This window comes from Notamacropus eugenii, chromosome 2 (assembly GCF_028372415.1).
Source record: "Notamacropus eugenii isolate mMacEug1 chromosome 2, mMacEug1.pri_v2, whole genome shotgun sequence".
NCBI lineage: Eukaryota > Metazoa > Chordata > Mammalia > Diprotodontia > Macropodidae > Notamacropus > Notamacropus eugenii.
The window spans coordinates 517,007,577-517,026,027 of NC_092873.1; the positions used below are offsets into that span (position 1 = coordinate 517,007,577).

An 18,451-nucleotide genomic window follows, 5' to 3' on the forward strand; every position below is an offset into this window, starting at 1 on the left:
GTCCTGCAAAGCACCATTTCTGGTCTGGGTATCAAGGAGGCAAATGGCCTTCAGGTGACATTTTCACTCCACTTTCAGAGTGCTAGGAAGGTGGTGGGTTTCTGTTTAACACTATGTTTAGCCATGTGATGCACCAACCAAGAAGATTTAGAGCACGATGAAGAACTAGAGAAAATTCCTTTTTATTGGATGTTCAAAAATTAATATAATTATCTAATACAAAGATAGGGAATTTTAAGCCTGGGGCTTGCATGGTTCCTTCTTCTTTGGCTTCAAGGAATTTTTTTTGAGTTTTTTTAGATGGGCAAACATATGACCAAGTGCATTCACTTCGAGAACCCGGTTAGGACATTTCCTAACATTTAAGCAGAGTTTATGCTTTCTGCCTAACTTTATGTTTATCTCTCTCTAGTTAACCCTTGACCTCTTTGTGGTAAAGTCAAAGTTCCATTTACTGGAAATGTTTGGGTAGTGAAGTAACATTTTATTAGAGTAACTATGGAAGACATTGGAAGGGGAAATTGTGGAAAAAGCTGGCCCTTTCTTGGGACTTCTGTTACCTGGATCATCTGCTCCAAGATACCTGTAGAATTAATACCTTTCCTCAATATCTGCCTTCTCTGCCACAACGCAGTCCTTCCTTTATCTCCTCAAAATGTGTTATTATATCATACTCCAAAACTCTCCCTCTGGTTCTGATATAGCTTCTTCCTTTTAGACAGTTTCTTTAGTCTCTCCTACAACGTCCTTGATTGGCTAAAGGAGTGTGTAGGACCTGTTCGAATTCCCTTTCTCATTATTTGATTTAAAGAAAGTGTAACAAAGGTAACAGCTTTTAATTGGGTGGGATAATTAATAGCACTCTATCCTTACAGGTATAGATGAGAGGGGAAGCAGTGTGGTATATAGATGGTTATAGTGAATCTTGCAGCCAACGAAACCTGAGTCCAAGTCATGCCTCTGATATGTTATATGACCTTGGATAAATAATTTAATCTCTCAGTGCTCCAGGCAACTTTCTTAGACTATAATTTGCAGGAAAGGTAATGACTGGCATTGGTAAAGGGAGTGTCTTTACTTGGGTGTTCCTGATACCATTGAGATAATAGTTTCAGCACAATCTTTAGCTTTTACACAAGTGGAGCAAGATGGCGTAGTAATCAGAAAGACTTGAATTCCATTGCTCTTGGCTCCTACACCTGACAGTTTGTGATCATAGGCAGGTTACTTAACAGTATGCCACGCAATCCCAGACTATGTGCTGATTTGCACTGATGGAAGATGTTTTCCCACACTGATGAAATCTCCGATGTTTCTAAAATAAACAAATAAAAACTCACTTCAAATGGAATAGTCATGCTCCTTCTTTTGAGATAAACAGATACACCTAAGCCAAAGGTCCATTACAACACAGACCTGTCAGTGACAAATGAATGTAAAACACTGCTTGTGTTAGAAAGAGATAGGATGGATTAAACTTAATTTTGTTTCTCTGCCAATAATTGAAAAACTGATTTTTCAGTCACTTGAAACTTGTGGAGGTGATGGAAATTGGTATCGCTGAGTGATGAGTGATTTGGGTCTAAATTGAAAAATTCATATTTGCAGTATTCTGAAAACTTTCATGGCCCAAAGCCAAATTTCCTGCTTTCCTTGAAGAAAACTTCAAGGTAAAGATTGAAAATTATGGTTTAGGTGAACAGTAAATACATCACTTGCTGTGTTCCCAAGAAAGATTTAAGGATCCAGTGAAGAGGATGACTTGGAGGAGGCTAAAAGTAAAGTATGTTTGTCAATATATTCAGAGGGTAGCTGACTGCTGGGATGACTGGTTTCCTGAAAGGGTCACTCTCTTCATTTCTGTGTCAATCAGTCCATCCATCTAGGTGCTATGATGCTACCAGAATAACATTTTCCCACTTCTGTCATTATCAGGGCACTTTCACAGCTGATGGTGACTGTAGTCCAAAAGCGGAGAGTCTCTGGCACTAGGGGCTAAAGGCAAACCTCAAACCCAGCTTGCATAAATCACCTCTCCCGAGATCAGCTGCTAGTCCTGCCAAAATAGACATAGGACTGATGGCATATAAAGCACAACAAGGAATCTCCCAGCATTGGTTACGATGTGCAGTCTTCTTCCTACTTATTTGGGGAGTTGGTACACTGTGGGTGAAAGTTGATGTTGTGTATAGATAGAGCAAAGAAACTTGTGTGAGAGTTAGAACACTAAAGAAAGTCTGACCCTGTAGGATCCAGTGAACTGTGAATATTAGGGTATTTCATTCAATCAAGACTTAAAGCAATAGCTTCAGGAAGATATGCCTTGTTTTCTTTTCCTCTAGGATAGCATGAACCTCTGGCCAGCATCTTGAGCTAGATTACCAAGGAAAACAATTCATGATTATAACTGGTAATAGCTGTCTGGTTAGAATCATGAGACATAGTATGGTTGTAAGGCCCCACCACTCTCTAGTGAGAACTACCTGGAGAGGGATAGTCCCTTATGGCTGAATCCAGGTATAAACGTGTCAGATGAGCCCACAAGGTCAGCACCATGGCCAGCAACTTATTGTAAGCTTCAGTGACTGATGCAACTCTGTTATACTCATACATATCCTAAAATTAGAAGTGAACCTTATAATAGTCTTCATATATATGAAGGAGTGTCACATAGGAGAGGGTTTGGACTTGTTCTGCCTCGTCATAGAGAACAGAACTACTGGAGGATCAATGGGTGAAAGTTACAGATAAACAAATTTAGACTTCATGGTACCATAGGGACTGGTCCTGCATTTTCCTTGATATAAGGAGCTCCTGATGAGATATTTCATCTACAAGTGTAGACTGGCACCTTCTCATCAACTTACAGACTTAGAGCACTGAAGGTTAGGTGACCTGCCTAAAGTTACACAGCCAATATATGTCAATGGTAAGATTCAATCAGGTGTTCCTGGCTCCAAGGATACTTCACTATAAAAACAACTCTTAATATCACTCACTATGCAACACTTGAATAGAAGTGGGAGGTTTTACATGACTGGAGGCCAATCAATGGTGAGGTGACCACTTATTGGAGATGTCACAGAGAGGATTTTCATTTTAGGGGAGTTCATCTCCCACCCAGCTGATGTCTTGAACCTCAACATTGTTTCTAATAACTCAATTTCTTGCAATATTAAATCAATTCTGAAATTCACTCTTTCTCAATATCCTCTTGGTCCTGGAGTTCTCCTTTCTTCTAATTGGAGAGGGTAGAGGGTAGATATTAGAGAGCTCCTCCATAGTCTTCCATTTAAAGAGGGGGATGTGGGTAGCTATGTCATCATCTCCCACACAGATGTAGGTCTTCATCTTTCCCCCCTCACTGGATACTCTCTTCTTTTCAGGTTTTTATGTGTTGCCTCTCATTAGTTTGTAAGCGTCTTGAGGGCAGGGGATGTCTTTGGCCTTTCTCTGTTATCCCTAGGGCTTAGCAGAGTGCTAACATACATTAGGTTTTTAATATTTTATTTATTGACTGAGGAAGAGTAACTGAATTAGATTTCCACTGAGGTCCCTTCCAGCTCTGTCATTTTATGACATCCTATGATTCTCTGGTATTAGAGATTATAGAGTCAAATACCCTCATTTTATAGATGAGGAAAAGGAAGTTCAAAGAAATGCAGTGGCTTGTCTAAGTTCACTCAAGGAACTAGTTGTGAGTGATGAATTTTCTTAGCTAAAATTCCAGAAAAAATGGGGGATAATCAGGTAAGGCTTTATGGAAATGAAAGCTTGCACTTGACACTGAAGGATGACTAAACCTTATTTGGGCAGGGAGACAAAAGAGAGAAGGGTGAGTCACTTCATCTTCCTTCCTTCAGCTTCAGTTTCTCTACCTATATTTTTAATTGAAGGAATGGTTTTGAATTCTGTCTTTCTCATTTCCCACTTGTGTGACTCTGGATAAGTCACTTCAACTCCTGGGGGCCAATTTCCTCATTTGTCCACGTGTAAAATGAGAGGATTAGACTAGATAACATCTTAGATCTTTTATAGCTCTTAATCAGGGATCCTATGGTCAGAGGATTCTATAACTTGGATTACAATCATGACTCTGCTACTTCTTAGCTGAAGTCATGACCCTTCACCTGCTTAATTTCCTTATATATAAAATGAATGGGTTATACTAAGTGAACTTGAGGGTCCCTACGTTCTAAAATTGTTCTCCCAATCTGACCTTCCTCCTTAAGATTTTCATCCTTCCTCTCCCCTCATTTCCTCTGCTCTTCTTTCTTCTCCTTTCCTTTTCTTTCATCTCCTCTCCTTTCCTCTCCTTCCTTCCCTTTCTCTCTCTCCTCCTTCCACCCCCTCTCTCTGTCACCTTCCCACAGCAAAGCTGATCAAACAATGGTGGGGGAACCACGATGCAAGTAGCTTGAGCTCCCTCTGACCCTCAACCCCATTAACAGGGTAAATGGAAAATTGTCTCACAGGCTGCGGCTGGCCCTGGAGATAAGAGGCTCTATTAGTGAGAAATATCTTTTCCTAACTGCCACCCTTGCAGGTGTGGGGTGAACCCATTTCTTCTGCAAATTCCCCAGCAATTGGTGGCCAAATTCTCTGCAATATTCCTGGAAACCAATTGGCAACCTCTCAGTTGGCTGTCTGAGCAGCCCTACAATTATGCCTGTGGCTTTAGTCCACTGCTAGGATGCCCTATCCTCCTGGAAAATTCCTTATCTCAGCCCCAGGCTTATTTGCTTAAGGTCTTTGTGCAGTTTCCCAGGGCTCCATTCAAGGTCATCAATAGTTGTCTGCCATGTTCTCTGCATACCCTTTGTTTTACAAGAAAGAAGTTTCTCCTCTTTTCACGTTATGTCAACCAACTGTGCTGGGCATCAAGACACATGGGCTCTATTTCTGGCTGGCCACTGGCTAGGCAAGTTCCTATTTGGGCCCTCACTTATCTCATTTGTAATAAAACAATTTGCACAAATGATCCCTAAGATAGGAACTTTCCAGATAAGAAATAAAAGATTATGCAACCCATATACAGTGACCTAGAAGGGACCTCAGAGGCCATCTAGTTCAAGCTTCTTTTATTTGACAGATGAGGAAACTGAGATACAAAGAGGTTAAATGATTTGCTCAGTCACAATGATAATAAGTAGGAGCCAGAATGTGAACACAGATTGTCTGACTCCAAGCAGCACTCAGAGTATCAGAGGCTTGAAAGAACTCAGACGTCATCCAGTCCAATCCCTCCACCCCCATTTTACAGATGAGGAACTTGAGGCACTTAAGATCATGCAGACAGTAAGGACTCAAGTCAGAACTTGAACTTAGATCCTGTAACTCAATAGCCAGTGCTTTGGTATCATGTATCTTTGAATTAGGGGTAGCTAGATAACATCATAGTGTATAGAGCACTAGTCTTGGAATCAGGAAGACTCATGTTCATGAGATCAAATCTGACCTCAGACATTTACTAGCTATATGACCCTGGGCAAGTCACTTCACCCTGTTTTTCTCAGTTTCCTCATCTGTAAAATGAACTAGAGAGCAAAATGGTGAACCACTCCAGTATTTCTGCCAAGAAAACCCTAAATGGGGTCTTAAAGAGTTGGCCATGACTGAAATGACCAAGCCACAAACAACAAAACTTTGAAATGTCATGTGGGTTAAGGGATCATTCTGAACTTGGGATCATGAAACCTGAACTCCTCTCATGGTTAGTTCCATCACTTATTACCCGTGTGACTTTGGGGAAAGTCATCTTGAGTATTTCCTCATATACACATATTTTGAGGATCATAATATTTGAATTGTCTACTTTACAAGGTGAAGAAACAGGGTCAGAACAATTAAGTGATTTGACCAAGTTTCCATAGCTAGTACAGTCAACGGTATGACTTGAATTCAAATTCTTCGTGTCTAGTCATAGGACTCCTACAATACTATGCTGCTTCAGAGTTTTAGCAGCTGGATGTTGCAGTGAGCCTGGAGTTAGGAAGACCTGAGTTCAGATATGATCTCAAATACTTACTAGCTTAAGCAAGTTGACAAGGCTCTCTGTGCCTCAGTTTCCTCATTTGTAAAATGGAGATATTAAGAACACCTACCTCAGTAATGCTGTATCAAGTGAAATAATATTTGCAAAGCATTTAGCACAGTATCTGACACATAGTAACTGTTATATAAATGTTGGCTACAAATAGGTAGTAGTGGTGGTAGTGGTAGTAGTAGTAGTAGTAGTAGTAGTAGTAGTAGTAGTAGTAGTAGTAGTAGTAATCCAAAACCATTAAGAGAGGAGAAAATGGTGGGAGCGCAAGATCACTGTTCGATGGCTTGTAATATAGCAGGAGTACAGATGACCCTGTGCCTTACTGAGGCTTCATAAGGCAGAGCTAGAATCAATGGGTTTCCATCCATTCTACCAGTAGAAAATGGATTTCAACATGATAGAGACCCAAATAATGGGCCCCAGATTATAGTGGAAGTTGTACAAGCATTGGAGTCAGGAACCCTTTGTGTAACTCCTGGCTGTGACGCTATCTGCACAACCCCATTGGAGCCACTTAACTTCCCTGAGAAAAATGAAGATCATCAGCCTTAAAATAGACCTAGAATCTTATGAGAGTTGGAAGTGACTTTGAAACATGGAAGGTTCTAAGCAGAAGGCCCTTGAGGACATTTGGATTTTAGTATGTACCTGGTATATCCTTGGTGTTTCATGTTTGCTTCTTGAGTAATTCGCTGTTAAATCTTCCCTTTTCTTACATTTCTAGTAAAGTGTAAGTTTCTTAGGGAGGGACTGGGCTTCCTTTTGTCTTTGTACCACTAATGCCTGGCACGATGCCTTGAACATAGGAACCACTGAATTAAATTGCTCAAGGTTGCTTAAGGGATTTGAACTCTACTCTTCTGACTCCAAATTCAGTGTATGTCACCAATGCCTCTCCTGTTCCCAACAGCTTCTTCCCATCTTTGCTGTGTTACGCCAAAGCAACCTGGGTCGCCATGAACATAAGTGGCAGAACATGAGGCGGGCCCTGGATGAGTACCTAGCACAGCATGACTCTTGCCGTTGTGGCCCCTGCATCAACAATGGTGAGCCCATCCTCAAGGGAACTGACTGCCAGTGTCAGTGCCCCCAGGGTCGATCTGGCCTTGCCTGTGAGAGAATGGAGGAACAGGGTAAGTGAGGTAGACCTTCCAAAAGCTCTCCTGACTCTTCATTCCCTTTTCTTCCTGCAGCAGAGATGAGCCAGGGAGTCCAGGGATGGCTTTGGACAAAACGTCAGTTGGTCTGATTTTGTTTTGGTGAACTCAGGCTTCCCCTTTCCACTTTCTCCAAGTCTCGTCTGTGTGAGCATGTACCTCCCTCTTGTATCCTCTTTCATCTACACCCTGCCTCTAAGCCTGGTCTTCAAGAGAGGAGTAAACAGTCCTTTGAGACCCCATCCTAGCTTTGCTGCTGAAAAGATCCTTTGCACATAGCTCTTGCACTCTCTAGGAAAACTGAGGAAACTGAGGCTCAAAGGAGGAAAGTGATTTTCTAAAGTTATATGGGTAGTAGTAATTCAGATTCACACATACATTTTCTAACTTTTAGCCTTGTGTTATTTTCACCAAATTCTATTGTGTTCCTGATTTGTCTTGTAAAATTAGGTTGTCCCCTTGCCCAAAATTGTACAACACTCTAATTCAAGCCCTCATTGCCTTTCACCTCAATTGCTTCTCAGATGCTCCTTATACAATCAGTTCCCTCTTCCTCTTACTTAATAACAGTGGCAATAAAAATAATGTTATTATTACCATTATCATATGGAAATGCAAGGAAATAGCTAAATTCATCTCCAAATATAGACCCAAAGCCTTTAGACCTGGTTCTCCAGGGAGAGCTTTCCAAATGTATAGAGGTCTACTAGAAGAAAGCCAAGCCATGTGGCCATGAGTTGAGAGGCAGACCTTCCCCAGCATTCTATCCCTGAAAGCCCTGGCAGTGTTCACATTCCAAAATATTTCAGTTTTTTCTTTTTCATCACCTTGGGCCCTTGTGACAAAACTGGATGAGAACAGGATTGTTTGGAAGTTGTTTTTAATCGTTTTTCTTTGATGGAAAGAGAGGGCCTAAATATACCCAGTAAAGGACCTGCAGGCTTGGCAGTGATACCAAATCAATGGATTGGAGCTGCTCAGAGCTGGTCAGTGGCCAGGATGGTGATACCCTGCCAGGAAACATGAACAACCATGGCTTATGAGAGTTTCTACCTCAATCTTTAGTACAGATCACAAAGGTGAGAAAGGTCTTTGAAGTGGCCAGATGCTGTGTTCAGCAGAGACCAAACCAAGTCATTCTACACACATCAGGGAAGGGAGAGGGTGGGAGATGTGAGGGTATGGAACCGTTTGCCAAGATATTGGGATGCTCTTCCAATGGCCCTGGTACTTCTGTTAGATTTGTGTTAAAAGGATTGGGGTTAAGTTAATTTCTGGCATTGAATTTTGAGACTGTGCTAAGCAGAGAATGTCCCTGGGAAGCCCATGAGACAATTAGATTCATAGAGATTTATTGGGTAAAAATAACTATACTTGAAGAGGCAGAGCTGAATCATTGGGACCTATGGTAGAATGTCAGAACTGGGAGGGAACCTACAATGTAGAAATTTAGAAGTGTAAGGGGCTTTAGATAGCATTTAATCCAGTCCAGTCATTTTATCAATGATGATGAATGATGATGATGAGGATGATGACGATGTGGAGGAGGAGGAGGAGGGGGAGAAGGAGGTGGGAGAGGCTGAGGCCTATGGGGATCAGAACTCACCCAAAGTCACCCACATTGTTAATAGCAGAGGTGGATTCAAACTCAGGTCCATTGACTCCAACTTCAGCATGATTGAGCTTCATAGATTTGTTCTACTTGGCATGTTCTCCTGGGACAATGAGAAAAAATTGAGAAGAGGGAAATTCAGACTTAATGTCAAGAAAGCTTTCTAACATTGCCAACTGTCTCAAGTGGATGACCCAGCTCAAGAGGCGAGGGTCTCCCTCATTGAAGACTCTGACATCTCCATCCAGTCCAGATGGGATCTCCCAGTGTGTGTGGGGGCTTCTCTGAACTGGAGAGATAGGTCATTTTGAAGCTCTGTAAACTTCAGGCATTTAAAAAATCCTGCTTTTTAAGGAAGAGAGGAGGTGCTAGGAAATGGGGTCTAGGGCAAGGACAAATTGGTTTATTCTGAAATTTGTCTAAGGAGCTGTTGTGTCTTTCACAATTACCCTTAGATGCAGATTGAGTTAGAGAATATAATCTGTACTGATTCTGGGTAATTCATTTCACACCTGAATTTCAGCTTCTTCATCTGTAAAATGGGAATAATCTTTATAGTACCAACCTTAAGTTAGTGAGATCTCTCTCTCTATAAAGTGCTTTGAAAACTTTAATGTACTATATATAAATTTCGGTAATTGTTGACAAAATTATTGGGATTATAAAATCAAAGATCTAGAAAAGATTTCAGAGGCCATCTAGAACTATCTCCTCTTTTTATAGATGGGAAAACCAAGGCCCAAAGAATTTAACCCTCACCACATGATAACTTGTTATCACAGAATTTTAGAGTGGAATCGACTTCAAAGTTGGGGTTCAGGTGGCAAGATTGAAAACCCTTAAAATGGGATTAGTTGGAATTGAAGCCAGATGTAGGAGGGGCATTCCTAAGCAGATCCAGATGTGTGGAAAAGGTCTTGGGGTCTTTTATTGATATCAAGCTTGGATGAAACTTGGGTAAGGAGAGTTTCTTTATCATGACCCCAAACTGGTGGGAGAGTCTAACACTAAGTAAGGCAGAAGAAGGAGAATGGCCCAGTGACCCCATAACAGGTCAAGAATTCATACCATCAAAAACTATAGGTGTCATCCATCTGACAGGTTCTGATTATCCTTCCTCTCCCAGTGGAATAGAAGCTTCTTGTGGGCCTGGATTGTTTGCTTTTTCTTTTCATTCAAACCCAAGTCATATGACTCCAAATTTAGTACTTTTCACATCATAGAATATGTTACAGTCTGACTGTGGAGACCGGTCTACACGTAGCATAAATGCTTACTGAATTGGATAGACTGAACCTAAAGGAGGATCCATTTCCCGAATGGGCAGGATCTGGATGGGACCAGGATAGGCTGGAATTTACCTTTTTGTAGAATGACAATAATGTCAATAAAAAAGAATATAGCAATCTAGCAATCTGCAAGTGTTCACAAAGGACCTACTATGTGCTAAGCATCCAGCGATACAAGTGCAAAGGATGAAGTGAACTCCCCCCATAAAGGGATTACTTTGCATTTATCTTATGGAACCCGTCTATAACATACACAACAAATGGACATCCAGCCTCTTTTTGAAGGCCTCCAGTTGCAAGGAAAATCACTATTTCCTAAGGTAGCCCCTTCCCCTTTTGAAAAGCTCTAATTATTAAAAAAAAAACTTTTCCTTATAATCAGATGTAATTTGTCTCTAATTTTCATTCATTGCCATCTGGGGTCAAGCAGGCCAAGTTTAATCCCTTTATCATGTGAAAACCCTTCAAATACTTGAAGAAAGTTACCATATCCAGGCCCTGAATCTTCTCCATGATAAGCATACATGGTTCTTTCAATATATATCCTCATATGACATGGACTTAAAATCCTTTATAACCTAGGTTGTTTTTCTCTGACTGTCCTCCAGCTTAACTAAATCCATGCTAAACCACAATGCTGGAAGAGCAACACCAGGTTCCAGATCTGGCCTGAACATTGTAGAGGATGGGGAATGGTTGACTCCTCAGACCAGATGTTTTCTCATTCAGTTGAGGCATTTGCTTAGTTGTACCATAGGCTCATCTTGAACCACTTTCTAATAACCACATCCCCAGTACTGGCAGGACTGTTAATTTTCTCCCTGATATTTTTGAGGAAAACTGTGGAACCCTCCAGAAGTGAGAGCGAGTCTTCTTGATATTTTCCAGAAATCAAGAGACTTAATAATATGACCTTCTTGTTCCCTTGGATTGATGATAATTTTTAGAGTCAGGGGAACCAGTTTTGTACTTGTAAAGATTTGCCTCCAGGGAAAATGTCACTGTGATGGTCTGCCTAAAGTTGTGTTCCTCATCTTGGCACCCCTCCAAAAGAGAAAGAAAAAAAGGAAAATACTAAAAATGAATGAAGCAAAGAAAGTAGTTAGGAGAGAGGGAAAGAATGAAGGAGAGAGAGGAAAGAAAGACAAAGAAAGAGAGAGGGAGAAAGTAAGGAAGGAAAGAAAGAAAAAGAATAAAGGAAAGAAATAAGGAAAGTGAGAAAGGGGAAAAAAGAAAGAAAGGAAAAAAGACAGAAAGGAGGAAAGAAGGAAGAAAAGAAAGAATACAGACTATAGATGCATGAAAAAGACATATCACTTCCCTTTGACATTTTGAACAGATAGGAACAGACTAAATGTATTATGGCTTAGGAATTATCAGAAAGGAGGTTCACTCAGACAACAAACTTCTATTTATTGAACTTGCTCCGTTCCAGACTCTGTACTAAGTTCCTGAGAGAGGAATCATGATTTCATTGGTATAGGTAACACCCCTTGCCAGTACAAGCCAACAGCTTCTCTGTAACTTGGTGGCTTAGAGTTGCCTAGCATTTAGAGTCTAAGTGCCTTGTCCACAGTCACACAGCCCACTTATCAGAGTCTGGACTTAATTCTGTACTTAATTCTTCCTGACTGAAAGACTGGTTCTCTGTCCATCATTCCAAAGACAAAAGTGAGAAACTCTTTGCCCTCAAGAATCTTACAGTTTAATGAGGAGACACTAGATACATATTTCAGTATACACAAAGTGGACCCAAGTTGATGTCAGGGAGGGGTGGAGAGGTCAGAACTATCATTGGAAGATTGGATATCAGAAAAGGATTCGTTGAGAAAATGGAATGTGAGCTGAAACTTGGGATTCTAAGAGCCCAGGAGAGGTGAGGGGGTTCATTTCAGGAACAGGGGCAGCCAGTGGCCAGCCATGGAGATGGGGATCAAGTGGGGCCAGTTTGACTTTACTGCAGAGTGCAGAGGGGAGTACAATGACACCAGAAGGGTAAGTTGGGGCCAGATAGTGAAGGGCTTTGAATGATATTTAGAAGAGTTCACATTTTATTCTAAAATAGCAAGCCACTAGGGCTTGTCAAGTTGGGGAGTGGCATGGACGCCATATTGTCAAGTTGCTCTCACTTGCTCACATGACATGAAACTTGGCCTCAGAGACAATGATTATTTAGTCCCAGTCTCTCTGGGAATGTATTGTGTGACCTTGGGCAGTCACTTTACTTCCTTATGACTTAGTTTCTTCATTTATAAAATGAGGATATCAGACAAGATGATAACTCACGTCCTTTACAGCTCTTATCAGTCTAAGCTCTGACATGAACATCAAGTTAACAAGCATTTATTAATCACCTACTATAAATGAAGCACTGAGATACAAAGAAAGTCAAAAATACATTCTCTTCTCATGGGATTCCAAATCTAATGGAAGTAAACATACAAAAAACCAGCCTTAAGAAACAACCTACACTGAGGTAAAGACAAAGGACAGAGGAGATGAAGTCCAAGGATAGAGTAAGTAATTAAACCTTTTGCCTAGGATAAGGCAACATAATACAGTGGAGGGAGAACTGGACTTGAAATCTAGAAGAGCTGGTCTAAAATCTTGCTCAGGTACTTCATAGTTTAGTTACCTACACATTCCTTAAACTCTGTGTATCTTAGTCTTCCCATTTGTAAAAGAAGACTGCATTTGTTCTATCAAGTCCCTTCAAGCTCAAAAGGCACCAATATAAGGAGTTCTGAGAAAGGCCTCTTACAGAAGACACTTAGCTGAGACCTGAAGGAAGAGATAAAAAGGGAGATCATACTAGTCATGGAGATGAAAAACAAAAATGCTCTGAGTCCAGAGATGGAGTGACCTGTTTGAGGAACAGCAAGGAGACCAGTGTTACAGAGTAGTCCAAAAGATCTCTTGGGTTTGCAGGGAAGATTCCATAGAGAGAACAGAGAGCCCATGGATTAAAATTGTACAAGGAAAGTGAGCCTGGGAGGGATGGGAAAGTCTCTGAAAATAAAACAAAGAGGAACACTATCAATGAGAGGAAAGGGGAGTTGTCTAAAGAGATTGATGTGGATGCACAGGCAACTTGTCAAGTAGACTCTGATTTTAAAAAGACACATCTAGAAGATGGAAGCAAGAGCAGGTAATGAAGGATCAATACAGAAGCATGACATAGTCTTAGAAGAAAAATGGCTAGAGCTATGAGCCTTTGAAGGAGACAGGAAAGCAAAGAAGAAGAACAACGACAAAGGGGATTTAAAAAATCTATATTGGGGAAAAGAGGAGGATTAAGAAGCAGATGAAGGTGATGCTTTCAGCAGATTGAATGATTCTAGCTGATGATGAAGGCATACCATAGATGGTCAACTCTTTTGTGACTGTTTTCTCTGCCAGGAAGAATGATCTTTGGATTGGTAAGGACAGAACTAAAATGGCTAACAGGGAGCTGATACTCATGATTAGCAAGTTAGAGATCCCCAAACTTCCTTAAGAGAATTTAGATCTCCAGATGCAGATGAACTATTTTGTATGGGACTGAAAGAGCTGACTAGTGCAGTGGCTGAGTTTTGGTCAATGATTTTTGAAAGATTATGTAGAATGAGAGATTGGAGAAAGGTGAATGTTGTTTCAACGTCCAAAAAAAGGGAGCATAAGATCCTAGAGCTGGAGCTGAAGAGGAACAAAATGGCTATTTAGTCCAGCCCTTTTATTTTATATAGGAAAGCACTGAGGCCTCAAGATGGGAAGTGACCTACCTGAGGTGAAATTGGTGGGACACATCAGCGGTGGATTTTTGTCAAGGTTCCCCTGACTTTTGAGCCAATACATGTTCTCCCTATACTAGACCGTAGACTAGTCTGTAAACTACAGGTCATAGAATGGGAGCTTGCTGGGAGCAGGGGCTGTCCTGCTGGTGTCTTGTTGGTGCCCTCAGGACTTGATACAGTGCTCCACACATAGTAAGTGCTTAACGAATGCTTCATTCATTCATTCATTCAGTGATCTTGGCTTTGATGCTTGACAAAACTCTAGAAATTCTGTCATTAAAGGGAGGGTGGATTCAGTTAGAAAGACATCATCCCAGGATTATCGATTTTTTAAGATAAGGTCAGTAGACTTGTATATCTTTGTGCAGGAGAATTTTTTGGATACAGCATTTGATGATGTCTCACATACTTTTCTTGTGAAAAAGATGGAGAAATGTAATGTAGACTGGCAAAGTGCTTTACAAATTTTATTTCATTTTATCCTCACAAAATGCTATAGGTAGGGGCTACTATTATCCGTTTTACAGTTGAGGAAACAGAAGAAAGAGTTTGAGTGACTTGTTCATGGTCATGTGACTAGGAAATGTCTAAAGCAGAATTTGAACTGAGATCTTGACTATAAATCCAGTACTTGATCTAGCTGCCTTCAAACCAGTTACTCTGATGAATCATGGTTCATTGAATCACAGCATTTCAGAGATGTGAGGAAATTCAGGACTTGTTTTATAGATCACATATCTAAAGTTGTAAGAAGAATCAGAAGTTATCCCATCCAAACTTTTTATTTCACAGATGAAACTGACGTTAAGGGAAAAGTGACTTCCCTAAAACTACACTGGTAACTTTAGAGGAACTTGGATTTGAACTCTGGTCCCATGGATGCAAATTCTGGCTTGGGTGCTCCTGCAATCCAAGGGTGGGCAATTTTGTGCAACACCTGACCAGTCAAGAATTTCCTTACATAAAGTCTCTCATATTTCTTTTTAAATTTTGCATTGATATACTTTATTTTATAGCATCTACAGTGCACAATTTATCCTTTCCTCTTCCCCTGACCCCTGTGAGAAAACAATGGCTCTGTAATAAAGTATTCATAAAGGGGGAGAAAAAGAACAGTTTGGCAAAACTAACCATCATATTATGTGCTCTCTCCCCTAATTAGAGCATGAGTTCCTTGAAGGCAAGGCTGTCTTGTTTTGTCCAGTTGTATCTCTAGCGGGGAGCAAGGACTTGTGTTTCAACCATTTTTTGTTGTTCTTCAGTCATATCTGAGTCATTGTGATTCCATTTGGGGTTTTCTTGACAAAGATATTAGAGCAGTTTTGCCATTTCCTTCTCCAGCTTATTTGATAGATGAGGAAACTGAGGCAAACAGGGTTAAGTGCTTTGCCTAGTGTCACCCAGCTAATGTCTGAGGACAGATTTGAACTTAGGGAGATGAGTCTTCCTAACTCCAGGCCCATCAAAATTTAACTATTTATGTGAATGCCTATCTATTGATATTTAACTTATTAGAAATCAAAATGTCTTAGTATAACTATAAAATAGTTTTGGCTTCATGGGCCCCTTCAAAGGGTCTCAGGAACCTCTAGGATTTCCAAAACCACACATTGAAAACCACTGTGAGCTAGTCCAATCTGTATTTAAGTGTAATCCCTTTTCTAAATAAAAAAAAGACCAAAAACCAAAAAAAAAACCCACCCCAAACCAAAACTGAAACAAACCCAGAAGTGTTCATCCAGCCTCTTCTTGAAGACTTCCAAGGAAAGGCACCTCATCATCTGATGAGGCGGTCCCCTCCACTTCGGGGCAGCTGTAATGGTTGATGGGTTTTTCCTGATATCAAATCAAAATCTGCTTCCTTGTAACTTTTCCCAAATTGCTCTTGGTTCTGTCCCTTCTTGCTCTAGGGAAGTAAACTTTGATCACTAACTCACAGTGTGCTAAAGCAGAGAGGACCTTGGAGATCCTCTAGACTGGGAAAGTGTGGTACAATGTAAAGCATAGATTTGGAGCCAAAGGACTTGCATTCCAAATTCAGCTCCGGAAGTTATTACCTGTACCATGCTGGGCAATTTGTTAGCCTCCCTGGTCTAATTTCCATCTCTGGAAGAGATGGCTTTGGAAGTTCTTTTGAGCTTCAGGTCTGGGATACCTGTTCCATGACAGGACCACATTGAATTTGTCCTCTGGTGTGTCTCACATGTTTGTTAGTTTAATTGTATTTTTTCTTTCCCTTTCCAAGAAGACTTCATCTGCAGCCCCTGACCTGTAAGGCCAGTGCTCTCCCTGCAGAGAGATTAAAGGGGTCCCCAGGAGCGAGTGTGTTTGTGCAGTTTCCAGCTTAGGAACCTGTGCAGGTCTTTTGTGTGTGTGGTTGCTGGGCCTAGCTCATTATTCAAGACGAGCCATTCTGCTCTCTCTGAATTCCTCTATCTGTCTTCTGTCCCACCGGTGCCCATCCAAGTGCCTGGGCTGCAGCTGCAGTTCTAATTTTGAGAGATGGGTTATGTGTCAGCTTGCTGTGGCTCCACTCAGAGAGAGCTCAAAATGAATTGGGGGAAGGGAGGCCAACAATCTGAGTCTGTTACACTGATGCAGTCCCTAGAGGAGAATTGGAAGCCAGTCTAGGGGAACAGACAGGAGGAGCAATGAACTCCTATGGAGGGAGGGTTGGGCACGGATGAGATTTGATTTAATCTTTCTGGGAATCTTTTCCGCAGGAAGCCCCGCTAATGGCCACTGGAGTTGCTGGAGTCTCTGGTCTTCCTGCCAGGCGGGCATCAAGGAGAGGTCAAGAAGCTGCAGCAACCCAGCCCCACAGAACGGAGGGGCCTTGTGTCAAGGATCCAGTACGGAGAGACAGGAGTGCTGAGGGCCTCAAGCAGGGCCTTCCCCTGACCTCTTCTCTGTCCAGAGTGCTGAATGTGGCCACATCTCTCCACTGCCCCATATCCCTAATTAACAGCAACAATAAGAAGAATGTAATAAATTCAATAAGCTTTGGAGGTTTACAGAGTACTTTGCCTTGTGGAAATCTGATGAGCAAGTACTACAAATATTATTATCATGCCCATTTTACAGATAAGAAAACTGAAAGAGTGGTAAAAACCGAAGGTTGTATAGCTAATAAGTGGCAAATATTAGACTGGGACCTGTTTTCAGGTCACCATTATGCATAATTACCAAGTGTTCTAGGGTTGTCTCACACCAATCTCAAACAAAGATTAATTAAAAGTGCTTCCCATGTACTCCACACTGTACTACCACTGAAAGATATTAAGATGAATGTGATCATTTCAGGGATCTTATATTCTTACTGGAAGAGGTAAGATACATACATAGGGGTATGTTCAGAAAAGACACAAAATAAAAACAAGGTCGACTAGAAGGGGGGACCCAGGACCTGGACAGAAGGTTAGGAAAGGCTCAGGTAAGGAATGGTGCTTGGGCTGAAATACAAACACACATACACATATATACATTCACACCAATGTATATTTCTGTATACATATATGTATAGGAGAGAATATATACATATATGTATGTATATACATATATTTCTATTTCTCCTATGTTTCTATCTATATCTCTGTACCTATGTATTATGTTTATATGTGTCTATCTAGATCTATTTTATATCCATGTTCCCAGATCCTCTGAAACCTACCCACGGACCCCAGCTTAAGAACCCCTGGTTCAGCTGGATAGGTGAGAGCCAGATCATGACAATCGCTTGGTTTTAAATGTCCAACAGAGAAGTTAATATTTAATCCTGGAGGCAACTGAGAGCCGGTGAAGTTTCTAGAGCAGTGGAAAGGGGGAAGTGGGAGGTTGCAAAGCAAGTTGATTATATTAGTTAAAAAAGAAAATTTAGTTATGAAAGAGGGGTATCTAAATAGGATGCCTCAGGATCATAATTATAAAGTCAGCCTGTCTCAACAGCTACAAATTGAAAGAGGGATTGGGTAATGACCATGCTTGTTTCCTTTCCTTCATTCAAAAGACATTTCTTATCTCCTGTAAAGGTATTATGCTGGGTATATGAGTACGCTGGGGGTATGAGAAAGGGCTGTGGGGTGCGAAGATCTAGAATTTAGACAAGACAGAGTCCCTGGCCTCAAGGAACCACTTTCTCCAAGATTGCTTGCCAGTTGTGAACATGAACTTTGTAAAGACTACACTATATGTTAGAACTTCCCTTCTTCACAGTGGAGCAGGACAATGGAATTACACAACAATCAGTTAGAAGGATTTCTGAGACTCAGAGTTGCTTGACATACCAGTGATCCTTTGGGAGAGAACTGTAGCTGTATTTGTCCTTCGTTCTCGAGAGGACCATGACATCAAGATGATGACACGACTTGTAGTTCACTTTGATTTGAGTGAGGGAGGGCTGTGCAAGGTCATCAATCTCATGTTCTTATCCAGAGCCATCTGATATCCAGTGGCCTGGAGATGGCCCAGGATGCAATGTGAAACCCTGGCCCTTTTAGGCTAAGGTCTTTTTAGGTACTCACTTAGAGTGAGGTAACGCCCATTCAGTGAACAGGCTTCTTTAAGTAATTACTCAA

At 41.1% G+C, this 18,451-nt stretch overlaps 1 protein-coding gene across 1 annotated transcript in view; it reads left to right on the top strand.

Moving 5' to 3' along the window:
• C8A (complement C8 alpha chain) overlaps nucleotides 1-16,891 on the top strand; it is an 87,042-nt gene extending 70,151 nt beyond the window's left edge. Inside the window, exons 10-11 of the mRNA XM_072649603.1 lie at nucleotides 6,957-7,179; nucleotides 16,601-16,891. Coding sequence (XP_072505704.1) covers nucleotides 6,957-7,179; nucleotides 16,601-16,752 — 375 coding nt within the window. The 3' untranslated portion in view covers nucleotides 16,753-16,891. The remainder of the gene's footprint in view (nucleotides 1-6,956; nucleotides 7,180-16,600) is intronic.
• Nucleotides 16,892-18,451: the final 1,560 nt, after the last annotated feature.